Source organism: Bos mutus, chromosome 3, assembly GCF_027580195.1.
Source record: "Bos mutus isolate GX-2022 chromosome 3, NWIPB_WYAK_1.1, whole genome shotgun sequence".
NCBI lineage: Eukaryota > Metazoa > Chordata > Mammalia > Artiodactyla > Bovidae > Bos > Bos mutus.
The window spans coordinates 92,607,235-92,634,610 of NC_091619.1; the positions used below are offsets into that span (position 1 = coordinate 92,607,235).

At 41.4% G+C, this 27,376-nt stretch overlaps 2 protein-coding genes and 1 pseudogene across 2 annotated transcripts in view; 2 read left to right on the forward strand and 1 right to left on the reverse strand.

Moving 5' to 3' along the window:
• OSBPL9 (oxysterol binding protein like 9) overlaps window positions 1–27,376 on the reverse strand; it is a 266,125-nt gene that overhangs the window by 201,334 nt on the left and 37,415 nt on the right. The gene's annotated exons all lie outside the window — the stretch shown is intronic.
• LOC102282354 (calreticulin-like) lies at window positions 500–25,902 on the forward strand. Its single transcript, XM_070362333.1, is given in 12 exon segments — window positions 500–587; window positions 1,748–1,771; window positions 1,774–1,833; window positions 4,971–5,174; window positions 9,058–9,149; window positions 12,179–12,299; window positions 12,302–12,387; window positions 14,547–14,660; window positions 15,521–15,664; window positions 20,369–20,461; window positions 25,397–25,403; window positions 25,628–25,902. Coding segments are annotated over 12 exon segments (1,308 nt in total).
• LOC138986117 (chromobox protein homolog 3 pseudogene) lies at window positions 9,749–10,726 on the forward strand (annotated as a pseudogene).

Here is a 27,376-nt window from a genome sequence, read left to right on the forward strand (position 1 = left end):
GATTCTCCAGGCAAGAAGACTGGAGTGGGTTGCCATTTCCTTCTCCATGGGATCTTCCCCACCCAAGGATTGAACCCACATCTTGAACTTGTATCTCCTGCATTGCAGGTGGATTCTTTACCATCTGAGCCACCAGGGAAGCCCCAGTTATGAGACTACAATGAGATAATGCATGTAAGGCCCTCTGTACAATGCTTGACATGTAGTTACTAAACAGTAGCTATTATTATGATTATACAAGTTTTTTCTCTTCATAGCACTTTTCCATACATCTCCCTCTCCTTCTAGAAAAGAGGAGAGGTTTGAAATCAGACAGATTTAGGTTCAAATCTCAGGTCCACTACTTACTAAATGCAAAAAGGAACTAATAATACGTATCTTAAAATATCATCCATGGGAGTATATGAGGAGAAATTTTTAGTGAGCCACATAAAGGTCTAACACATAATAACAAATCTTTTGACTTTGACATCAATTCTAATCCTTCATTGGGTCAACCATGGTCAAGGAAGCAGGACCTGCTTCTTTCAAGCCACAGCAACTTGAGGCAGAAAGAATCTTCGGGAGTCCCTTCCTTGGATTGATGGGTGAGGTGGTCACTGACATTTTCTGGCCTAACACTGAGATCTTAGGAGCAATAAGGGAAGACAGGAGAGAAAGCAAGCCCCTAGGCCTCAAGAAGGGACGTTGCTGTGTATGTGCTCAGTCATGTCCAACTCTGAGCCACCCCATGGACTGTATCCCGCCAGGCTCCCCTGTCCATGGGATTCTCCAGGCAACAATACTGGAATGGGTTGCCATGTCCTCCTTCAGGGGACCTTCCTGACCCAGGAATTGAACCCATGTCTCAGTGCAACTTCTGCATTGGCAGATGGATTCTTTACTACTGAGGCAGTTTGTTTTTAGATTTGAGTAACAGGAGCCAAAAGAGCCACTCAGGTGGTATTATTGGATGTATGTTGAAATGGGGTTTTCATGGGCAGAGCTAAGGCAATAATCCTGGATATCAGATAGTGGTATCTGAGAAAGACTGACTCAGCTGCAGGAAGGAGATGAAATGAAAGCTACCCTCAAGGCCTCTTTCATCTTAAGCTGCCAAATTGCCCCATGACTCTGAGACCGTGGTGGGTCCAAGAAGTGGGAGTCAGCAATTCTGAGGCATAAAATCAGACAGGCACTGAATGTTTGGAAGGAGTGCCGGGTCCCAAAAGAATGCTTCTTTGTCTGTATGCCATCTATGCCAAAGCAAAACAAATTTATCAGCATCTCTTTGAAACTGCAGAGGAGAGTCTAAAAAGTTTAAGCAATAAAAAAGGTAAAGGGAAATTGATTGTTCAATATCATCATTACTAATTCAAGAAGTATAAAATGACATTGCTAATCTCTTTACTTGGTAAGCTAATTTTATTATTTTACTAGACATAAATATGTATAAGCACTCAGTCCCTCAACCATAAAGGCACTTTACCAAACATTCCCGTAATGATTTTCAGAATTTAACTTTCATAGGGGAGGGTGGGCTAGAGAATTAATGGAGCACTAACTACATAATAGTACATGAATAGTGGGTTCAGGCATCAGATAGTGAGGGGGTTTACAGGAATATTGGAGTTACCTTCTGATATCCCCTTACTGTCTTCATAAGACTTGATCAACCTTGGCTGCATTTCATTGTCTTTAAAATACACAAACCATTTCTATATGCTGCTTTTTTTCTTCTTTAATCCCATAGATGGATGGAAAAAATGATGGGTGGTATCTAAACATGGGTCAATTATGGCAAATTTCAGCTCACTGGAGGAAAGTTTTATGGAGACAAAGAAAAGGCTAAAGGTAATTACAAGAATCCAGAAATATACTAATTCATTGGGAAAGTTCTGACTTTTATACAACTGTTTTTATTCATGATTATCAACTTACTTCTTTTTCTTAGTATAAAAAGAAGTAGTAGGTGGAGAAAAGTCTCTACAAAAATAATGTTGTATTTATTGAATAACTTATTTAAAACTAAGTCGTTAGACACATTACCCCAGTAATCTTCCTAACAACTCAATTGAGAAGGTTATTGTTAGGTTCCCAATTTTGCAGAGGCCCTCAGAGAGGTTGAGCAATTTGCCCAAGGCTATATTCACAGCTGGCAAGAGGTGAAGCTGAGACTTGATTCTAAATCTGACACCAGACTCTGTTCATTACCCAGGACTATACTGCTTTCCGCAATCCTAAGCTTTTTTAAATTTAACACTTTGCACTTGAAACAGGGGACAGCACTATATAAGCCCCCAGTACTGCTCTTCCCCAGAGCTGCTTGCTACGATGGAGAACTAAGCAGACAGACCTAGGGCCATGACTTGCTGGCTGCATAATTTGGGCAAGTCTTTTCACTTCTCTGAGCTTTGATATTAGATGGAGATACTAATCATCATCTACCATGTTCATTAGGCAGGGCTGCTGTAAGAACCAAATAACATTATGAGGGAAGGGGGACACTAGGCAAAGTCTTTTTTTGTGTGTGTCTGAGAAAGCTTTTGTCCTATAAATAGAATCCATTGATTGTCCTCTGGAGTGATTTCCCATCTTCTCTCTCCTGGATACTACTATGAATCTCATTTTCATGTTTATTAAAGGAGAGAATTACGAATTGGCTTGTACATTTTAAAATCTAATTTAAATCCACTCTGGAAAATTGTTTCCAGAGAGAGAACCGAGAGACTCTCTGAGGGGCTCTTGAGGCAGTGAGCACAGCCACCCACCTTCTCTCAGCTTGATTTCTTGGTTGTTGCCCCATATCTCATCCTATTCAGGTTCATTAGGTGCCCCCTGGTTGTCTAAAAGGGTTCTGGATACAAATGAGGCTTGGAGTTGGGGGAAATCACATGGCTACACAGCTACATTGGGTAGAGTGCAGATTCAAGGCTTGGTCTTCTGCCCATGGGTTTAGTATTCTTTCCTTTGTGCCCATGCCTCCTCCATGAAGCCTTCTCTGTCTACTCTGGCCTTCCTGAGGTCTTTGGGGAAATAAGCATACACTTCACTTTTTTTTTGGCTGCGTTGGGTTTTTGTTACAGCATGCAGGCTCTTCACTGCGGCTGGTGGACTTTCTCTGGTTGCGGCATACATTTCTCTAGTTGTTTCTCTTGTTGCAGGATGAGGGCTCTCCAGTTGTGGCACACAGGCCTAGTTGCCCTGCAGCATGTGGGATCTTAGTTCCAAGACCAGGGATTGAACCTGTGACCCCTGCATTGGGAGGCAGATTCTTCTTTTGGAAGGGGGGTGTGGATTCTTAATTACTGGACCACAGGTGAAGTCTTAAGTATAAGCATATGCTTTAAAATATAGACAGCTCCTAATGCAATATCCGGAGAAGGCAATGGCAACCCACTCCAGTACTCTTGCCTGGAAAATCCCATGGATGGAGGAGCCTGGTAGGCTGCAGTCCATGGGGTTGCTAAGTGTTGGACACGACTGAGTGACTTCACTTTCACTTTTCACTTTCATGCATTGGAGAAGGGAATGGCAACCCACTCCAGTGTTCTTGCCTGGAGAATCCCAGGGTCAGGGGAGCCTGGTGGGTTGGTGTCTATGGGGTCACACAGAGTCAGACACGACTGAAGCAACTTAGCAGCAGCAATGCAATATCAGACATGAAAGTGCTTAGCACAGAGCCTAGTGTACAATAAATGCTCAAGAGACACCTGAATCAGGACCTGTGATCCTTCTGTGCAATTTAACCCATTATTTATTGAGCATTTCCTCTATGCCGGACCTTGTCCTAGATCTTTATGTTAAAGAGGCCTCTGCAATTCAGGAGCTTAAAAATTATTCAAAGAGACTGAAATAAGCTTAACTGCAACATAATGTGATCCAGGGAGATATCAAGAGTTGTGGGATCATAAAGGAAGGACCCTCATCAGGCACGAATAATGATAGTCCCTTGCATTTTACATTGATAATTTACAAAGTGCTTCTTTCTTCTCTTACCCATTTGACTTTCAAGAGAACCCTCTGGAGTATGATTAATTATCCACATTTTGCTGATGAGGAAGCTGAAGCTCAGAAAGTTAAAGAGACAGAGTCATAACCAGAAAGCTGAGCAGCAGCTTGGAATAATGAAAAGACCTCTAGCTTGGAGGTCTGGACATTGGCTTATGTGTATGTTACTTGTGACTATATGATCTTAGATTAGGAACTTTCCCTCTCTGGGGCTTGGCTTTCTCATCTATAAAGCAATGTAGTTAGACTACCAAGGCTCTAATACCCCTTACAGCTCCAGTATTGTCTGGAAGGGGAGATAAAGTCTTGGGTTAGGGGCTCTGAAATTAAGTAGACTGATTGTATGATTTTGGATAAATAAAATAGCTTCAGTGATTTCATAATAAGGTAGAGATATTAGTAAGGCCCACCTCATAGAGTTTTTATGAGGATTATGAGTGGTAACACACATGAATGAAACATACTGCATAGTAATGAGGAAGTGTTCAATAGGTGTTAGCAATGATTACTATTTACTCTAAGAGGCCACGTTGGGCCTCTTTTTACCACAGCAGTTGTGCACGGCAAAGCCTGATTCTGGCCACCCATGGGGTCTCTGTAGAAACCCTATGTTTTGTAAAACTTCAGAACAGTATTTAAGTATCTCTTGTAAATCAGAGGCAGTATGGTATGAGAAAGAATGAATCAGTCAAACATGGCTTAAAAATCCCAGTTTAGTTCCTTACTCGCTATCTGGTCCTAGGCAGCTCACTTCACCTTCCCATGACTCAGACTCCTAATTTGTAAAAGTGAAGATAGTACCTGTTTTACAGAATTGCTCTGAGGCTTGAATAAAATAATGTGTGTAAAGCATCCACGACTGTACTTGGCATGCAGCAGGTGTGTAAGAAAGTACCAGAAATTGGTAAGACCAAGTGCGTGGTTTCTGTGGCTGCTCTTAGGGTATTGAAGTCTAAAGATTCTGTGCTCTCTGCTCTTAGGTCTCCAGAGCAGTGAAGATGCCAAGTTTTATGCCCTCTCAACCAGATTTAAGCCATTCAGCAATGAGAACGAGACCTTGGTGGTTCAGTTTTCCGTGAAACATAAGCAAGGTGTTGACTGTGGTGGTGGGTATGTGAAACTCTTTCCTGACACCATGAACCAGGAGGATATGCATTCAGAATTGGAGTATTACATCATGTTTGGTAAGCGCTCTGATAGCAGTCACTGTCAGCTACGTGGGGTCCTCTTTTTTTTTTTTTTTCAGCTGTGCCTGGTCTTACTTGTGGCACAATCTTTGTTTTGAGACGCAGGTTCTTTTAGTTGTTGCATGCGTGGCATTCAGTTCAGTTCAGTCGCTCAGTCGTGTCTGACTCTTTTTCACCCCATGGGCTGCAGCACGTCAGGCTTCCCTGTCACACATCACCAACTCCTGGGGTTCACTCAAACTCATGTCCATCCAGTCGGTGATGCCATCCAACCATCTCATCCTTTGTCATCCCCTTCTCCTCCTGCCTTCAATCTTGCCTAGCATCAGGGTCTTTTCCAAGAAGTCAGTTCTTCACACCAGGTGGTCAAAGTTTTGGAGCTTCAGCTTCAGCATCAGTCCTTCCAATGAATATTCAGGACTGATTTCCTTTATAATGGACTGGTTGGATCTCCTTGCAGTCCAAGGGACTCTCAAGAGTCTTCTCCAACACCACAGTTCAAAAGCATCAATTCTTCGGTGCACGGCTTTCTTTATAGTCCAACTCTCACATCCATACATGACTACTGGAAAAATCGTAGCTTTGACTAGACAGACCTTTGTTGGCAAAGTAATGTCTCTGCTTTTTAATACACTGTCTGGGTTGGTCATAGCCTTTCTTCCAAGGAGCAAGCGTCTTTAATTTCATGGCTGCAGTCACCATCTGCAGTGATTTTTGGAGCCCAAGAAAATAAAGTCTGTCACTGTTTCCATTGTTTCCCCATCTATTTGCCACGAGGTGATGGGACCGGATGCCATGATCTTAGTTTTTTGAATGTTGAGTTTTAAGCCAACTTTTCACTCTCCTCTTTCACTTTCATCAAGGGGCTCTTCAGTTCCTCTTTGCTTTCTGCCATAAGGGTGGTGTCATCTGCATATCTGAGGTTATTGATATTTCTCCTGGCAATCTTGATTCCAGCTTGTACATCATCCATCTTTTTTTTTCTTTTTCAGTTGTGGCATGCACAATCTTTAGTTACAGCATGGTCCCCTGATCAGGCATCAAACCCTGGTCCCCCTGCATTGGGAGCCCAGAATCTTAGACACTGGACCACCCAGGAAGTCCTAGTCCTATGAGATCTTAATGACAGCCACTGTAGTTCTAGAAAAGGCTCAGATGGACCTGGAACAGGAAATTTCTTTTTTAAAATCTATTATATTGAAGTATAGTTAATCTACAGTGTTGTCTTAATTTCTGTTTATAGCAAAATGAATCAGATATATATACATATATATATATATGTATAAAATATCTAGTTATACACACACACATTCTTTTTCACATTCTTTGAAGCAGGAAGTTTCTAATGTGATAGCTCCACCTCTCTCTGCGGTAAGACTCTTCAAAGACCTGAGAAAAGCAACTCTAAACCTAAATGGTAATATAAACAGATCAAAGAGGTGGAGAGTCACATGGTATTAATGTCTATAGTACAAAGAGACATTCTCCATGTCTAAGAATAGGAGAAAGGGACAAGAAACTATGTAGACACCCTCAAATGTACATACATAATACAATAAGGCTTTGTGGTCTGAAGGAGATTCCTGCCCCCCAGGCAGAGAAAGACACAGAAGGTCAGGGAAATTGCCTTTATCCAACATCTGTGGTGCATCCAGTAAGCAACCTCAGTATACTGGTCCTCTTTGGGGCAGTCCAGCTCTTACTTAGCTTCTACCCTTAGACCAGTTTCAATGTTGTTGATATTTAAAAATAAAGAAATGAGAGCAACTAATCCTACTTCTAAATCACTGATGAAGAATGTGGATTTTACTGAATGTTTTTGCACAAATTCAGAGGAAAATGTTAAACTACACATCATACATCACCATTTCCTTAAAATTCTCTCTAGTTATTTTTTTCTATTCCCAACGAACTCCATCTCTCTCTCTGGCCCTTCCCCAAATCCTCTTCTTCAGCTGCTTCCTCTCTGCATCACTTCCTCCTCAACTCTCCTTTTTCCTTTAGTATATGTGCTACCGAAGCAAGCACTACTCTCCTTCTTTCTTATATTTCAATGTCTTTCTTATTTTTTAATCCTTTTCTTAGATACACCAATACAGCATTCTGGAGCTCTAAAGTGTGTGTCTTCCACCTCTACTTTTTCCAGAATCCCCTCTTCTCAAAAGGAACTTATATTTGAAGATGTACATGGTGGTTGTAGTAGGGAAATTGGAAATAGGTTTCTTTTAAGGTGATTTTTTTTTCAAATTAATATTATTTATTTGATGCTCAAAAAACCCAACAAGTTTTTTTGGGCTATCATCATCTCCATTTTATAAATGGGAAAATAAAGGCAAGAAATTTGCCCAAGGTAAATAAGTGGAAAGTCAGATTTTGAACCCAATTTGTCTGGCTGTAAAGTCTGGGCTTTTTCCTACTCTACCCTTTTGTATTCTGTTTGGTGGGGACACAGGCATATGAGTCATGTTTTAAAAGACAGAATGAAAGACATACTTTTAAAAAGCTGTTGATGAGGTGCCATGAAATTGCAAAAGATGGCATGACTCTGTCCAACGGGGGGCTTTTGGGAGAAGATATTAATTACTCTTTGAAGAATGGGTTAGATTTTAATAAGCAGAAAAGAAAATAGAGGACATGTAATTCAGCTGTGTATACAAAAGCTCGGGGGCATGAAATTCAAATACAAGCAGAAAAACGATAAGACCAATGCTTTTGAACTGCTGTGTTGGAGAATACTCTTGAGAGTCCCTTGGACTCCAAGGAGATCAGACCAGTCAATCTTAAAGGAAACCAATCCTGAATATTCATTGGAAGGACTGATCCTGAAGCTGAAGCTCCAATACTTTGGCCACCTGATGCAAAGAACTGACTCCTTGGAAAAGACCCTGATGCTGGGCAAGATTGAAGGCAGGAGGAGAAGGGGACAACAGAGGACAAGATGGTTGGATGGCATCACCAACTCGATGGACATGAGTTTGAGCAAGCTCCAGGAGATGGTGAAGGACAGGGAAGCCTGGTATGCTGCAGTCCATGGTGTTGCAAAGAGTCAAACATAACTGAGCGACTGAACAACAACAGTGTGGCTAGAGCACCCTCTGTGTGTGTGTGTGGGGGGGTGTGTGTGTCTGTTGTGTATGCAGACACATGCTTAGGATAGTCAGAGAGCAATATCATGAGAAATTAGGTTGAAAAACTAGATTAAAACCTATTCTTGGACCTTTGTCCAAGTTTTATGGGCTCAGAACCACCAACCAACAGTTTCCTCTAAAGTGTTTCACAAAGCAGGAAGAGCCCCAGGCTCTGTTTCTAGTTAAGCTTGGGTTTAAATCTTGGCAATGCTACTTATTTGCTGTTTGACCTTGTGCAAGTTGCTTAACTTTTATGGGCCACAATTTTCCCAACTAAAAGTTGCAATAGTAATACCTACTTGTAAGAATTAAATGACATGCTATGACGTGCCTGGTACAGGAGGGGCTTCCAGTTGGGTTTGGTCAGTGGGAGCCCTGGCAGAAGATCACAGGGAGGGAAGAGAGTTGTGTCCCTTGATTGAGAGTCACAGCTTCTCTCCAGCCTGCCCTCTCTACTGAACTCTTTTTTTTTTTTTTTTTCCCCTGGGCTCTGAGAACCACCTCTTCTCCTCCCCACTTCAAGCCTAGGGATGGGAATAACCCTACTGTTGCTAGCCTGGAATATAGCATTATTCCTTATATTTTCTCCATAGTCCCTTTATTAAGTTCTTCTGAAATAATCCTAAATTTGTGTGTGCTATCTATTTCCTGTTGGGACCCTGATGATTACACAGACCATGTCTGTTTTGGCCACAGAACAGGCAAGCTGCCTAAAAGTGATGTAAAATCATGTATTGGGATTTAATTTCCAGGCCCTGACATCTGTGGCTTTGGCAACAACAAAGTACAAGTCATCCTTCATTATCAAGGGAAATATCATGAGAACAAGACCATCAAGTGCAGGGTGAGTGTGTGGGCTGGTCCTTAGCCTTGGGAGAAGGGCAAGCATTTTGAATATGTTATCTGATTTAATGTTTATAACACCCCTCTGAATTAAGTATTATCATCTCCATTTTGCAGATTAGAAAATAGAAAGTGGTATAAATTATAGGAGTTCACACAGAAGAAACTGATCTGAAAGACAGGAAGTCATATAAAGTTGTATCTTGGAACAAGGGTCAGCAAGTTCCCATTCCCCACTGCTAGATACTGGAAGAGATGGGGGATGTGGGGAGTGCTGAACTTAGAAATAGGTGGTGAGTTTACCTTAGGAACATCTTGGCTAGAGAGATCTAGGTTGGTTGGTGGGTAAGAGCTGGATTTCATCAGCAACTCAACAGGAAGTCACTGAATGTCAACTCTGTATTAGGCCTTGGACTGGGGATAGAGTGAGTCAGGCATGACCTCTGTTCTCACAGAACTCAGAGTCTAGTAAAGGTAAGAGTCAAACAAAGGAGAATGACTATTTCGTGTAATAGGGGTCTATGAGAGCATGGAGGAGACTCCACCCCACCTGACCTGGTGTCTTTGGAAATGCTTCTTAGAAAAGGTTTCCCGGCAGACCCGGGACCCGGAGCAGCTCAGAGGCGGTGAATAATAGCTCTTCAAGTCTGCAATAAAAGATGGCCTCCAATAAAACTACATTGCAAAAAATGGGAAAGAAGCAAAATGGAAAGAGTAAAAAAGTTGAAGAGGCAGAACCTGAAGAATTTGTAGTAGAAAAAGTGCTGGACCGCCGTGTAGTGAACGGGAAAGTGGAGTATTTCCTGAAGTGGAAGGGATTTACAGATGCAGACAATACTTGGGAACCTGAAGAAAATTTAGATTGTCCAGAGTTAATTGAAGCATTTCTTAATTCTCAAAAAGCTGGTAAAGAAAAAGATGGAACAAAAAGAAAATCTTTGTCTGACAGTGAATCTGATGATAGCAAATCAAAGAAGAAAAGAGATGCTGCTGATAAACCGAGAGGTTTTGCCCAGAGGTTTTGATCCAGAACGAATAATTGGTGCCACAGACAGCAGTGGAGAATTAATGTTCCTCATGAAATGGAAAGATTCTGATGAGGCAGACTTGGTACTGGCAAAAGAGGCAAATATGAAGTGTCCTCAAATTGTAATTGCTTTTTATGAAGAGAGACTAACTTGGCATTCTTGTCCAGAAGATGAGGCTCAATAATTGTTTGCATTGCCTTTTATATATATTTATATATATATATATAAAACATGGGTCTTGGTTTTTTGATTTATTAGTGTGAAGAAATAACTACATTCTAATGAAAATCAGGTTTGATTTGTTTGTTTTGAAGTAATATTGGGAAAGTTACATTGGGTTTTTTGTTTTTTTTTCCATCTGTAGCACTGGTTACTTTGAACAAATAAAAAGCTTTCTGTAGTTGCCTTCTTCAGTAGGAAATAATTTGATACCATGGTATATTATTTCCTCAGCATTAGAGAACAGTTTTTCTAAATGTTGGAGGAAACCTCCATAGTCATTACTCAATCAGAATTTAGAATTTGCATTTAACTCATATATGCCTGAGGACCATTCTAAGTTTTTTATATGTATACATAAAAGACATATGTACAGTTAATTTTTTGTTGTGGTTTTTGTTTTGGTAAATATATTTAAATCACAGATGGATAAGCCCATGTTCTGGAATTACATCATTTTGAGCAATATAAGAAATAACTTCAACTTAGATTAAAATTTTAAGTCTTAACCTTTCAAATTAAATAATTTTGTAATTAGACACATTAAGGGGTAATTTTTTAAAGCATCCTATCAGAATCTGCATATAAATGCAGTTTTATATGCAGAAACCCTGGAAGGAAAATTTTATCACTATCAACCACCTTCCCAATCAAATGAAAAAAAGTAGAAAAATTCTGGTATGTTTTAATATAGCAAAGCAAAACTTAATTAAATGGACACTTGATGATTCCTTCTGGTGAACCATTGTTTTACAAGAAATTGAAGTCTCTGTGCTGTATTTAGGAAAGGTTGTGATACATGGGATGTCTCAGATTTGTTCATGGAAACCTAATCAGATATTGGCAGTTTGATCTACAGGAATAAATGAGTGAACAAACTTTTCTAATCTACGCTTGACCTACATGTTTTTTCAGACTTGACTCCAATCCATTCCTTACATGAAGGCTCAATTTTCTCAGTATTTTGGGTTACTAGTTCAGCAGAAGCCAAGAAAAACAATAACTTTGTAGTAATCAGAATGTTATTCAACTGTATATTGTTTACTTTATTGTAAATACTGGTGAACAGTGGTCAATAAATAGTTTTATATTCCTTTAAAAAAAAAAAAAAAAAAAAAAGAAAAGGTTTCCCCTGTGCTGAACTTTGACTGATGAGCACGAATTGGCCTTGTAAAGGAAGGTGACAATTTTTGGAAGGATTGAGCTACTAGAAGAGGTAATCATATGAGAAAAGTTAAGGAGGCTTGAGAAAGAGTAGCACTGAAGAAGTTCAGCCCAACCAGAGCACAGGGGAGAGGCAGAGACCGAGTCCAGAGCAGCCCCTAGAACCTGGGCCTTTGGAAAACTTGTTTTCAGGGCAAAGTCCTTCCCTACCAGGACGGTACAGGAGCTGTACATACAGGGACTCCCTGGGATCCTGCTCAGGGTAGGCCTTGTTCTGAAACATGCAGATATAGCAGATGAGTCAGACCCGATCCTTGCTATTGAGAAGATTAGATAGAGTCTAGTGGGACAGACAGAAAAACCAGAAAAGAAAAAAGGATGACCAGAGTTATGATGAAGGGAAGGATGGGAACTAAGGGAGACCAGAGGAGTGTGTACTTAGGAGAATGAGACCCAAAGACTCTTTTGGGTTAACCAGAGAAATAGGATGAGGAATATGATAAAGTGTGTTTGTGACTATGTGGGAGGTGGCATTCAGGAACTGAGGGTCTGTTTTAGATGGTGCATTTAATGCTTGAGGTCCAACAGGGGACTGAAATATTCCTCTTTCCCTTTCTAGATCAATAAAGACACTCACCTGTACACTCTCATTATTCACCCCAGTGCTACTTATGAGGTCAAAATCGACAATAAGCAAGTAGAAGCTGGGGATTTGGAGGACGACTGGACCTTCTTGCCTCCCAGAAGATAAAAAACCCCTATGCCCAGAAACCAAGAAAATGGGATGAACAGCTGCAAATAGAAGATGGTGAAGATAAGAAACCTGAGGTCAGAAGGTGTTTCCTAGGAAGCAACAGGGGATCTTAGCTGTGGGGATGGGCAAAGGAGGCTGGAAACAATGGAGCTCAAACCAGAGACAACAGTCCCTCAAGGAGGTTTCCAGCTAAATACTGGTATCCAAAGAAGCATGGAGGGAAGAGGAAAGCACCTCACATTTGTTCAGGATCTATTGATCCTGCTAGCAGCCTCAATGAGGATAAGGAAACTGACACTTAAAAATGAAGTGACTTGCCCAAGCTCACATACATTAGAACCAACATTTGAATCTGGATATCTTTCATACCAAAGTTACTGAAATGGGAAATGTGTGGAATATACGGACTGATTCATTATTAGTCACTGGAAAGCCATACTGGATACAGGAATGAATAGAACAATTCAGGGACTGTGAATCCTCTTGGGTTTCAGAATCTAGTGAGGGATGCAGGCAGGTACACAGATGCAGGTCACACTGTGTAATTAATGGTGAGAGTCAGGGAAGCCAAATCCTGTGGGAGCCATGAGTAGGTTCCTAATTCAGGTTGAGTTGGGGTGTAGGTGATGTTGGGACTCTGGGGTCAGACAGATATGGGTTTGTATCGGAGTACCACCATTTACTAACTATAACATCCCACCTATAAACAGACCTTGGGCAAGGAACTTAGCTGCTGTGAAATTTCACAAATAGGGTTTTTATAATATCTATATGTGAAAGCTGTTGTAAAGATTAAATGAGCTAATATACATAATTTAGTGCCTGGTACATAATAAGTCCTTAATACATGGCATTTATATATTAATCATGTACTGAATTTCAAAGAGCAAATTCACTAGAGCAAGGAAAATTGAGTTGAAGGGAAGATATTCCAGACCCACAGCAGGTACGAAGACACATCAGTTAAGCAGAAAGTGACATGGTTATGCGAAGAACTGAAAGCTGCAGTTTAGTATTTTGGGAAGATAAAGTTCAAGGTGGTGATTGAGTGGGAGATGAGTTGGAACGGTCTGTTGGAGCCAGGTCATAGAGGGCCTCACCTGCTGGGCTGCTGCTCCTTAGGGCAGAGCAGATTCAGCTTCATGAGGACGAGATGCTCAGGGTTAAGTGAGGAGCAGCATGGCACCCAGCAACTGGAATTCATTCCCTAAGGAGAGGCCTAGAGAAGTGGGCAAGCCCCAGCCGTGTGTAAGGAGACTCAATGGGCTCCAAATCTAGGAGGAAGGAGGTATGGTCAGGTAGTTAAGGCAGATGATCAAGCAGTGTCTAGACCTTCAGTACCCTGGGAAAATTAGGGGCTGGGTTAGTTCCAGACCCAGCAGGCAGGGTCAAAGCAGCAAGACTAACCATAGACCCTTCCTCCTGGTGTGGACCACACACCTGATGTAGTCAGGGATGGATCTAGGCCTGGGGTAGAGGGAAGAGACTCAGGCCTCTATGCTCCCTGTTTGAGTGGACCTAGAGAAGGTAGCCACTACTTAGGTAGGCTGGATATATCAAGTCTATAGACCCCAGGATGAGATGCTGACTGTTAATATTTCAGAACCACAAAGCAGCTGAGAGAGCCCAGGAACCAGGGAACTTTATGCTGGTGAAAGACTGTGAGCCTAGTGCAGTTAGCATCAAAGCATTTAAGTCTGAGAAATGGTCAGTACCAAGGTGAACTGCCAGGTAGATAGAGCAGAACTTTAGAGGCTCCAGAGCAGAAGAAATATGAAAGTTAGGACAAGCTGTAACTTGGAGTTGTCTTAGGAAATAGAAGGGACCTGGGGTACAAAGGAGGACTGATACAGATCTGAGAGCATGACCTTCCAAGTGCCAGGTCACTAAAACAGGTCTTTACGAAGAGGGACCCAGGCTAGAAGATTTGTTCTAATGATGGGGCATATGACTGTGGAAGGGAGAGGGCCAGGATAAGGAAAACTCCCAGCTTCTTTGAGCTTAAAGTTGTCAGGGTCAGAAGGATGGAGAATCTGAGGAGAGGCTGGATTGCTTAAAGGCTTTTTCTCTGCCGCATGTTTTGGATTTGTTTGCAGAGTCTTGAGCTGGGCTTTCATAGGGATGAGGACAGGACAGCAGCAGGTGCAAGGCACCAGGTCCACTTGACGTACTCAGGACCCCAGTTTCATTCTGGCCCACCCATCTGTCTTCATGGAGGAACGTTTTATTTTAGGACTGGGAAGACTTTGAATACATCCCTGACCCAGAAGCCGAGAAGCCAGACGACTGGAATGAGGCAATGGATGGGGAGTGGGAAGGGCCCCTGATACCAAACGTGAAGTATAAGGTGAGCGGCGGTGTGGGGGGAAGGGAGGGGGTCTCTCCTTCAATCAGTGTGAGAAATAAGACAGAAGAGATGGTGTAAACTTTAATTTACAGAACAGAAACACTAAGATGCTGTGGTCATCTTCCTGCTTCCCCATTGCCCCCTGCCCTGTATCCCTCCATGAGTTTGTAGCTTCATCTGGGCCCTGTACTCACGGCTGTGTCTGGCTGGGAGCAGGCGGGCTGGTCAAGGTCGATGCTGGGAAGCAGAGGTCCAGGGAGCCCTAAGCAAGGAGTTTGTCCCAAGTGGTGGATAACAGCCAAAGGAACATGATCAAAACAGGAAATGGGTCTGGGGTCAGGGACCAGAAGTCTCAGAAGTGGTCCAGAAAGGGGAAGAGTAGGACATGAATAGCCAAACATGCTGGGGTAGGGGGGCTTCTTTTTAAGGGCCAAGTCCGGAACTAAAGGAATCAACTATCAAATGGTCCAGAGATAGGACTGACTGAAGTAAGTATTGTTTTATTTGGCCCCAGTTTCCTGTGCTGCACACCACAAAGAGAATGGCCCCAAGTCCAGAGTCCTTAGATGGTGTTCCCTATGAAGCTATGTTTCTTAACCCCATAATCAAACTTGCACAGAGAGCTGGGACCAGGCTTATAATGGGTCTCTGCCACCTTGTTCAGATCCCTCTGGGGAGAAAGGGGAACCTGGAAGGGTCTTGTGAGTTAGCTCAAAGAAAAGGAAAGAAGCTCCAGGAAGCCTGCTCTGAATCCTTATGCCTAATCCACAATTGTCTTTATAAACTGATTAGTCTTTCTAATTGCATGAGAAGAATGGAAAAATACTAATGCCACGTTCACTCTTTGGTTCTTTGCTTAGGGGAAATGGAAACCTCGGATCATTGACAATTCCAAGTACCAGGGGGAGTGGATTCATCCAGAAATAGACAATCCTGAATATAAGCCTGACCCCAACATTTGCCACTATTACAACATCAGTGTCCTTGGCCTGGACCTTTGGCAGGTAAAGCTCTCTGGGCTCAGAGCCATTGAACAACAGTCCCTCTGAAGTTTGCACAAAGTGAAGAGAGCTCCAGTCTGGAAATTACAAGAACTGAATGAGTCTTATTCTTTCTAAATTTCCAACTGTTCATCTTTAAAATGGGGCTAGTTATATTTATCCTGATAATTATAATGGCTAAAATTTACTGAGTCTCTACCCTATACCAAGCTCTATTTCAGGGACTCTGCAAATGCCATTTAATTCTCACTATGAAATCCCCTGTACCTAAATGTGGAAACTGACATTCAGAAAAGTTAGCTAATTTGCCCGAAGACACATCTGGTAAGCAGAGAAGCTGGGATTTGAGTACAGGCCTTTCTGAGGCTAGATTCAGTGTTCTAATAGTTTGCATTGCTAGTCTGGTCCTATATAAATCTTGGGGGGTTGTTCTGGAGATAAAAGGGAATCAGAGATGTGGTAAAACTCTGAAATGCTAAAATCCGCAGAGAGATGTTGGGTCTGATTGTCCCAGCCATGATGACAAATCCTGACCTCACCTCCCCCTTCCTGGCTCTGACTGGAAGGGAAAGAGGGGGGCTCAGAAACTCAGGCTGTCGGATTGTTGTTTTCTTCCAAAGAGACCTGTTATGATTCTTCCCCTGCTCGAGAGAAACACAGTACCTCAAATGCATGCCCCAGAGGGAAAACTTTAGCCCAGGAGACCTCTTGGAAACTACAATCTATGTAGTATTGGAATTCCCTTGGAGAGGAAGGAAAAGTAAATATTACTATCGGCTTATTATTACCCCATGTTATATTTGAGGGAATTAAGAATCAGAAGTGTCACGTGATGTGCCCAAGAGCACACAGGTAGTGTATGGGAGAGACAGGATTCAAATACCTGTCAGCCTAAGTCCTTTACTGACTACATCCAGTGTACAATGGAGCCTCTAGAAAGTGAAGCCACTGGTTATTGGGTGTATTCTGGAATGTTTCAGGGCCAGGGAAATCTCTGTCTCCGACCAGTGATTTCTACACTTCAGGGCTGCTAAAGGTCTCTTGAACAGACACCCACTATTTGACGTTTTCTTGGATTATTTATTTCAACTTTATTGGTTTCCTGATTCAGTGACGTCAGCATACAAGTGCAAGGAGATGAGGTAGGTAAATTACCAGATACACAGTAGGGGTTCAGGAGAGACGGAAAGAAGAAAGAGCAGAGGGACATATGTTCTTCTTTCTTTGCTTTCTTATCTGAAGAATATGGATACACTCTCTACAAGTTCCCATTACCTCTTTTTTTTCAGTTGTCCCTTTTTAATAATAGGAACTTTCTACATCTTGTAAAAATATGTGGTCATGTTAACATGCCTAATCTGATTGTTTCCTTAAAATGTGTTGGGTTTTTTTCCCATAGAAAACATTAAGGCACACACTAAACAGTATCTTTGTTCATCTACAAAATTTTAAAATTATTTGGCAGTAATTGCTCTGAGTTCTATCTTCCTCCCTCAATAGGCAAAACTTCCTATTTGAGAATTTAAACCGTGCTGAAGGAGTGTTTCTCAAACTGTCATATGCATATGAATCATTCAGATCTTAATAAAGTGCAGATTCTGATCCAGCAGGTCTGGGATGAATCTTGAGAGACAACATTTCTGAAACTCCAGCAAGATCTCTTTATCTATTTTTCCTCTTGTAACACAGTTCTGCACAATGCTGACATCACCCTTGCAGGCATCCTGTTAACTTCTAGTTGGGTCTGGCACTCCCAAGTCCTACTCCACCCTACTCACTTAGCCAACTCAGCACATCCAGCTCACCACAGGGTCCCTGCATCTCACTGGAAAGCCTAGTGACTCTCAGCGTGGAAATGGGCGGGATTCGCTCACTGGCTCTACTCCAGCCTGGGTTTCCAAATGCTCTGTGAACCCATCACCCTCTGCATCAGGTCCTAGCCTAGTAAGTTTCTTAACCTTTCTGCTTAGTTCCCGACCCAGCCTGCTCTCTTCCATACAAAATTCCTTCTCTTTCCTCTTAGGCGGAAGATACTGCCGTCTTTCACTGGGACAGAGGCTCGAGGAGATGGTAGTGAACAAAGAAAACACTTTCTCTTAGTTTTGGGACTCCTTATGATCTTTGAAGGAGTACAGCCTAGCAGTCATAATGCAGAGCACGTTGACATTCCTTAGGTCATATGGTCTGTGTCACAGCCCTATAGGGCTGGAAGGTAGGGTTTATCATCTTCATTTTATTGACCAAGAAGTGGAGGCCTTAGAGAGGTGATATGACTTGTCAAGATCTCATAGCTAGTAAGTGGCTAAATCTATACTTTTTCCATTTTATGATTCAAGTGGGACATCAAGGAAACTAGGTAACTTTCAGTGAATTAATTTTTTAGGCTTTATAGTCTCACGAAAGTCTTTCTCACAAGTTCTCTCCTGAGAAGTGTGTGAAGGAAACATGGAAGTTATATTTTCTTTCATTGTCCAGATAAAAACATGGAGACACAGAGAGGATAGAGTAGACTGAGGTCCCTCCAGTAGTGAGGTTTATCCAGCAGGACTGGCCGTCATGTCCTGATTCTCAGCTGGAGGCAGAGTTTAGTGTAAGGGGGCTGGAGGAAAAGGAGCACCAAAGAGAACAGGGGAGATTGGAAACATTTCTTGTGGAGTAGGAAAAATGGAAGAGCCAAAAAATGAGCAGTTCTCTAACCAACTCAAACAACTCTAACAACTCAAAAAAGAAAAAAACAATCCCAAAGAAAAAAATCGTAAAGTTTCATAAAAAATTATTAAAACAGATTTTTCAAATTGCTCAGAGGAAATTAACAATCTCTATCCAAATCTGATCTGATCTGATCCAAAGTGGCTATTTTGTCATTTATTTTTCTGCTGAAGGCAGGTTTGGTGAGATGATGTAAGCCAAATAAACTTCTTTCTTATTTAAAAAAGCAAAACAAAACTTTTTCAAACCTTCAGAGGGAGGCTATGGGGATAACACATGCTGCAAACTTTCTCCTGGTCACACAACTGCTCTCACACAATTAATTTGCTGATTTATTTAACATAGTGCTGAAGTTTAAAAATCCAGAATGACCCCGCTGTGTTTCTTTTGAAACATATGCAGATACTGAAAAATTATGATAATAACTTACAATTTATCAAATGACTATTATAAACACTGTGTTTTATGACTGTTATAAACACTGTATTATTTCTAATGCTCATGACAACACTGCAAGGGAGTTATTTTTAATACTTCACTTGTGAGGGAATAAATAGATGGGGAAACAATGGAAACAGTGACAGACTTTATTTTCTTGGGCTCTAAAATCACTGCAGATGGTGACTGCAGCCATGAAATTAAAAGACGCTTACTCCTTGGAAGAAAAGCTATGACAAAGCTAGACAGCATATTAAAAAGCAGAGACATACTTTGTTGACAAAGGTCTGTCTAGTCAAAGCTATGGTTTTTCCAGTAGTCATATACGATTATGAGAGTTGGACCATAAAGAAAGTTGAGCACCAAAGAATTGATGCTTTTGAAGTGTGGTGTTGGAGAAGACTCTTGAGAGTCCCTTGGACTGCAAGGAGATCCAACCAGTCCATTCTAAAGGAAATCAGTCCTGAATACTCATTGGAAGGACTGATGCTGAAGCTGAAGCTCCAATACTTTGGCCACCTAATGTGAAGAACTGACTTCTTGGAAAAGACCCTGATGCTGGGCAAGATTGAAGGCAGGAGGAGAAGGGGATGACAGAGGATGAGATGGTTGGATGGCATCACTGACTCGATGGACATGAGTTTGAGTAAGTTCCAGGAGTCGGTGATGGACAGGGACTACAGCCTGGCATGCTGCGGTCCATGGGGTTGCAAAGAGTTGGACACGACTAAACAGCTGAACTGAACTATGAGGGAATAGGCTCAGAGGAGTTGAGTAACATCCCCAAAGTCACACAGATAGTATGTGGTTGAGCTGGTCTGACTCCATGACCTCTGCTCTTTCTATTCTATTTCTTTATCATTGATAAATGCTGAAAGTACTTTTTTCAGCTACTCCTTATGACATGTGGGATCTTAGTTCCCTGACTAGGGATCAAACCAGTGCCTCCTGCAATGGAATTTTGGGTTCTTAACCACTGGACCACCAGGGAAGTCCAATGAACACTGAAATTATTATACACCATTGACTAATTCATCTTTTTCTGTAATTGTAAATATTAAGTATATTATTTTAAGAAAATAGAGAAATATGGTAGAGAACTGTGCTCACACTTCTTGTCAAACCTTTTCTTTTCCTTGTATTCTTTTAGTTTTTCTGACTATATTGAGGAGAGAACCTTAAAAAGGCATGTGTAAGTGATAGCAGAGGTAGATGCTGTCAATCTGAACTGGGGCGAGAGCCACTGGGCAGCAATTTGGAGCCTGACAGAGTGACGGAGATTTCTTCACAACCCTCTGAAAGAGTTGTCAGAGGCTTGGGGGACATAGCATCTTGGGAAACAGTAACGTAACTTATTTCTAGAGCAGATCAGCTAAGGTGGTACAGCATTCTGGAGCTTTTCTATTCTTAATCACCGTTGTATTCCCTCACTCCACCTCAGTTATTGATTAAAATCTCTGGGCTCCTGGCCTGGGAATATGCATTTTGCAAAGCTTCCTGTTGATATTTTTTAAGCTGGTCGACCTAGTTCTAATAATCCTATCATTTCCATTTCATCAGGTGAAATCAGGCAGCATCTTTGACAATTTCCTTCTTACAAATGATGAAGAGTTTGCAGAGGAGGTTGGAAATATGACCTGGGGAACAAGAAAAGTAAGATATTCACTCGTATGGATTTCCAGATGTCTGACTCCTCAGCTGTGCACTGTTCTCTGCATTTAAAAAATCAGTCTCGTAGTCATTGTCTCATTTGCTGGTTACATGGCCCTGAGAGGCAGGGTAAAGAATTTGTATTCACTGGACACCTAAAACCTTGTACCTAACTCTATGAACATTTCCAAAAGTCTCCCCACTTAGCCCTTAAAACAACCCAGCAAGACATTAGAGTTTGTTCGTTTGTTTTTAATTTTTATGGGAGTAGCATTGCTTTATAATGTGTTAGTTTCTACCGTACAGCAGAATTAATCAACTACGCATAGTCCATAGGGTCGCAAAGAGTCGGACAGGACTGAGCAACTGAACCAAACTGATACATATACATATATCCCCCTTTTCAGATTTCCTTCTGATTTAGGTCACCACAGTTCATTAGAGTTTTCTATACTACTGTCGTGTATTCTTATTAGTTGTGTGTTTCATACCTAGTATCAATAGTGTATGTGTCACAAGGCAGGTATTTTTATTCCCACTTTTCAAATGTAGGAATTGAGATTCAGAGAGTATATATAAACTGTGCAAGGTCACACACAACCTTTAACTTGTTGAGTCAGAATGCACACACCTTCTGTGTCACATTCCCTGCTCACAGTATGGTGACCTTGAAGGGAGCCACCGAAGCCATTTCTGATGGATGATTTGGATAAGGAAGCAAGGTTTGTGCTGTCTACCAGCTTCCCTGGTCTCCTAGAACTATTTTATGGGTGGAGTGATACTTGGGACAATGGCTTCTTAACGGAGCCGCCCTTCATCCAGACCTCCTGGTTCTGCAGGAAGGGCCAATGAAGCAGGTTTGTGACCAATGCCTGATTGCCCTAAAGGAGACTAGGCCCATACTTAGAGCAGTAGCAAAGCACAGGCATCAAAGAGAGATTTTTGAGAGAACTTTAGTAATTAAACTTTTCAAAGAGGCAGTGATAGAGTCACCATAGAAAAAATAAAAGTTAGACATTTTAACGCTTTTTAGTCTGTTTTTTTTTTATTTTGAGGTTATCATCTAACATTGTTTTATTGAAGTAATATTACATATTGGTTAAGAACATGAGTTTTAGTGCTAGATTGCTTAGGTTCAAATCCAGGCTCTATTACTTGTTAGCTGTAGGATCTTAGGCAAGTTATTTAACCTCTTCAGTCTCCTCATCTATGAATTGTGAATACGACAGCAATTATCTTATAAGTCCCTGGCATATAGTAAAGTGAAATTGCTCAGTTGTGTCTGACCCTTTTCCACCCCATGGACTGTAGCCTACAAGGCTCCTCTGTCCGTGGAATTTTTCAGGCAAGAGTCCTGGAATGGGTTGCCATTTCCTTCTCCAGGGGATCTTCCCGACCCAGGGATCAAACCCAGGTCTCCCGCATTGCAGGCAGACACTTTACCGTCTGAGCCACCAGGGAAGCCTCTAAATGTTGCTTACTCAACAAAGCCTCTCTTGACCAAAGAGCAAAATCCCCATGATGACAGGCATATAGTAATTGCTCAATAAATGGTACTTATTATTATTAACCTGTATATTCACTTGGCAAATATTTTGAGTATCTGTTCAAAGTACTATTGTATTTGTTGGGGATATGCCAGTGAAATAAAACAGAAAAGTTTCCACCCTCATGGGGCTTACATTCAAGGGAGACCAATAAGAAACATACAAGAAGTAAATATATATGATGAGATGGTGAGATAAACTACAGAGGACAAGAAAGCAAGAGAGAGGCCTGTCATCATGGGGATTTTGCTCTTCGGTCAGGAGAGGCTTTGTTGAGTAAGCAACATTTAAGTAACTTGGAGGAATAAGGAGCAAACCACACAGATATTTGGGAAGAAAAGCCTTCTGGTAGAGAGAACAGCAAATGCAAAATCCCTGAAATAGAAGCATAACTTGCTTGTCCAAGAAAGAGTAAGAAGGACAATGTAACTAGAGCTGAGTGCAAGAGAGTAGTTGCCGCCACTTCTCTGAATAAAATGGGGAGCCATTTTTAGCAAAGGAGTAATATGAACTGGCTCATAGATGAATATGTTACTCTGGCTGCTGTGTTGCAAAAGACTCTAAGAATAAAGGCAGAAGTGAGTGGTGGTGGCGAAGGCAGAGAAATGTTCAGATTCTAGATTCATTTTGAAGGCAAAATTCACAGGAATGATGGATTAGATACAAAATATGAGCGGGAGTAAAGAGGGATGGCTCCAAAGTTTTTGACTCCAGTGATTAGAAGGGTGGAGTTATTGAGATAGGGAAGAACAGGAAGGAGCATATTTGGTGTAGGAGTGGGGACAGAAACAAATAACATATTATTAAATGTTAAGTCAGATATGATGATTAGAAATCCAAATGTTAATGAGGCAACTGGATACAACCTGAATAAGAGATATAATAGTATATTTGGGAGTCATCATCCTACAGGTAATACTTGAAGACCCATGACTCTGGATGAAATCCCCTATGGAGAGGGTATATATAGAAGGAAGATTCAAGGATGAGCTTTGGAAAGAAAGTGAAGTCACCCAGTCTTGTCTAACTCTGCGACCCCATGGACTGTAGCCCGCCAGGCTTCTAAATCCATGGAATTTTCCAGGCAAGAATACTGGAGTGGGTTGCCATTTCCTTCTCCAGAGGATCTTCCCTACCCGGGGATCAAACCCGGGTCTCCCATATTGCAGGCAGACTCTTTACCATCTGAGCCATCTGGGAATTCCGATGAGTTTTGGAGCACCCCAGTATTTAGAGATCAGGAAGAGAAAGTGGAACCAGCTAAGAAGACAGAAAAAGTAGCCAATGAGGTAGGAAGAGAACCAGAAGACTATTCTGTAGACCAAGTGAAGAAAGCATTTTAAGGGGAAAAGGAGGGATCAATTGTATTGGATGGTCAATGAAGATGCGGACTTAGAATGGACCACTGAATTTAATAACATGGAGTTCATTAGTGACTCTGACAAGAGCAGTTTCAGTGAAGTGGTACAGGGAAAAAAATGGGTTTGAAAAAGAATGAAAGAAGAACAACCAGAGACATAAGTATAAACTAGTGTTTTGAGGAGTTTTGTGGTAAAAAAAAAAAAAAAAGGGTAGAGAGAACAGGGTGGCAGGTAAAAGGAAATGTTGGTCAAGATTTTTTGACCAATCTGCCTGCTTTTGTGTTAATGGGAATGATGCAATAAAGAGAAAAACAATATTGGAGAAAAAGAGGAAAATTGCTAGAGCACTATACTTGAGACTATGAGAGTGGATGAGATCTAGTGCTCAAGGTGCGCTGGCTTCCCATAGGAGTACAGCTATTTCATCCATAATGACAGGAAAAAAGGAATGACCGTGTTAAAAATACAGGCAGGTGGGTAGACATGGTGGTGACAGTCCATGTAGTTGGATTCTCTGGGAAGCAGACAGACACCAAGATGGTGTTAGAAATGTAGGTGACTTATTGCAGGTAATGCCTGGGGAAGATGAAGATGAGGACTTAGAATGGACCACTGAATTTAGTAACATGAATTTAGAGGGTGTAGGAATAGGCACTTCTGAAAGGGGAAAGGGAAAGGAGGGTTGGGTAGGAATTATAGCCAACTGCAGCGCAGCCCCGAGAAAACCTTGCTAGCCCGACATGGCTCCAGGGGAAAAGGAGAATGAATCAAACACAGAACTATGGTAGGCTCACCAGTTAGCACTAAGGTCTCACTTGAGTTCAGTTTTAATGAATTTAAAATGAGGAGAATCAGTTTGTTTTCATTATTTTCTCTAGTCATTCTCTCTGCTTAGGTGGAGGCATGGCAAACTGGAATTAATCAGATTTGAGGACCTGTGGCTCAGAGGTTAAAGCGTCTGCCTCCAATGCAGGAGACCTGGGTTCGATCCCTGGGTCGGGAAGATCCCCTGGAGAAGGAAATGGTAACCCACTCCAGTATTCTTGCCTGGAGAATCCCATGGACAGAGAAGCCTGGTAGGCTACAGTTCATGGGGTTGCAAAGAGTCGGACACGACTGAGCAACTTCACTTTCACTTTCCAACTAAGGGAGGGAAGGGCAAGGAAGTTGAGGATGTTTGCAAGAGAGTAATCACATAAAAATACAGAAAGGAGGATAGTGAAGGTATGAGTTGGATGAGGTCCAATGAAAAGGAAATGGTTCAATGGCTTGTTATAGGTCCAGGCGGGCTTAAGGAGTTGGTAGAGTTTGGTTACCTTTGGCAAGATCTGCTTTGGTAAAGAATGGAGGGTAGAAACAGATCAGTGAATAGAGCAGTAAGAGGGAAGTAAAGAAATAGAGACGTTAACTGTGGCCAGTGCTTTCCAGGCACAAGAAAAAGAAGGCTTGACTGAAAGAGAGAGTATGCCCCCGCAACACAATAATGAGGCAAACACAACAAGATGTCAAGCATTTCCTCCCAGTAGGATCGTCAAGGGCCCCAGCCTATAGGGCATGCCGTTTCTCAATCTAGCTTTGTCTCCCAGGACTGGCTAAAAGACTATTTGGCCCAGATTCTCTGTGTTGAGGATTAAAGACCTAGAGGAGTTCTGATTCTGTCCTTTCTTTAAGGGCCCTCGAGCAGTAAAATTTATAATGGCTCTAAGGATCAAGTTCTAGAACCTGGATGACCCATTAGAGATCACAGACATTCTACTTCTGACTGCAAGTTTGTACTTGCTACAGTTCAAAAGCAAATTCAAAGAGCTTCATAAAAACTGTTTTACAGTGATATAGCAGAAAGAGGGTCAAACTCAGAACCAGAAAACCTGATTTCTAATTCTAGTTCTACAACTCACTAACTCTATAGCTTGGGCAAGTCATTTAATCAATCTGAACCTCATAGTCCTAGAAAATGGGACCTTGTACATTGTTGTAAGGAATAGAAAGCATGTGTATATTGTCTCACACCATGCTTGGCAGTGCTGTAGGCATCCAGTAAATGTTTGTTGAATCTGAACCAATTTTATTTACGAACAAATTATACACACACACATACTTCTTTCCACTCCACACATACTGAAAATTTGTATGTAAATAAACACCACACCACAAATCTTTAAGTGTGTGGGGAGATGCCAGATGTTTCCAAAGTGACTTAACTTTGTTTATAGCATCTGTAAATTACTATTTTGAAATTCCATACTCTAAACAAGATGTAGAGAAGCAATGGAGAGAACTGTATGAAGAAATGGAAAAAAGAAAATGGGAAGAAGAGGCCAAGAAGAAAGAGGAAAGGGAATATGACATTTGGGGAACTGAAGAAGAGGGAAGTGAAGAAGATTCTGCTGAGGAACCAGGAAATGACAGGCAGCTGAAGGAAGATGATGATGAAAGAGCATTTCTGGGTGAAAATGTAGAAGTCCTGTTGACCAGAAGGATGAACTATAACTGGGTAAAAGGTGGTCCCCAGTCAGAGGCAAATGATACTGTTTAGAAGGAAGAATGTTCAGGAGTTTTGCTAAATCTAGGAAGCAAAATTACTTGCTCTTTTTGAATGACATTGAATTTGTATTTCTATCCCATCATCTTTGCTCTATATGTCTTTGGGAATGTCCCACCACCTTTGGGGGCTTCTATTTTCTTGTCAATGGAAAGGGAGTGATAATTCCTGTTTCATGAGGTTGTTTTAAGGATTAAATTAGTGATGTCTATAAAGTGCCTCCCCACTCCAGTACTCTTGCCTGGAAAATCCCATGGACGGAGGAGCCTGGAAGGCTGCAGGCCATGGGGTCGCTGAAGTCGGATACGACTGAGTGACTTCACTTACACTTTTCACTTTCATGCATTGGAGAATGAAATGGCAACCCACTCCAGTGTTCTTGCCTGGAGAATCCCAGGGACGGGGGAGCCTAGTGGGCTGCCGTCTATGGAGTCACACAGAGTCAGACACGACTGAAGTGACTTAGCAGCAGAAGCAGCAGCATAAAGTGCCTGATATAAATATTCAGTCAACCAGTAGTAGCTATTACTACTATCATTTTCATGGTATTTATAAAATTAATTGACAGTAAAAGACCTTTTATATAAACTCAAGCCTCACTCTCAATTTATTCCAGTATATCCAATGATTTTATTTTATTTTAATGTCTATATTATTTGGTATTTACTGAGCAGTTCTGATCATTGTATTTGTGGGCAATGCTATTTGATGTGTTCTTCTTGCAGGTGTATCAAGCACTTAAAAGCAAAATCGGACTTCTTCTTAAACAGTAATATTTTGTGAAACTCCTTTTGCTTCTCTGCTGTTTGGGGCCCTAATGTTTTAATTAATTACTGCTTGTTTGCAGGTTTGCTGGTTTTATGTTTACCTTTTCTATACCACTGGCACACAGCATCATTATATGCATTCACATAGCTCTTTACAGATCACAAAGCACTTTCCTATCAATTTGAGCAGCTCCTGCAATGTGCTCATTTAACCCTCAGAGAAGCCATTGTAGAGGATACCATTATTATCTTCTTTTTACAGATACAGGAAGTGCTAAGAGCAGGGAAGTCACTTGCTCAGGTCAGCCTGTGAGGAACAGGGCGAGTATCTGAATTCAAGTTTGTCTGGTTCCAAAGATTATCCTTCCATTGCATTAGACTGTTGAATGAGTGAGTATTACTATTGAATACAGATAGTAGACAAGGCCCACATTGGAAAAAAATACCCTTTTAATGAAAATAATCATAAGGTAATTTTCCTCTTTTAAAAATTTTCTCAAAAAATATACCAACAAGCAGTTGAGTGACATGTGACAACCTCTTCATATTAAGAAGCTAACTAATGTGGTTGCCAGGTACTCAAGGTCACCATCGTTGATTCCTGGCCCTACTTACTTACCAACTGTTGTAACTTGGACAAGTAATCTAACTTTTCTGGGCCTCATTTTTCACATTTGCATACTCAGCTGTGAGAATTAATG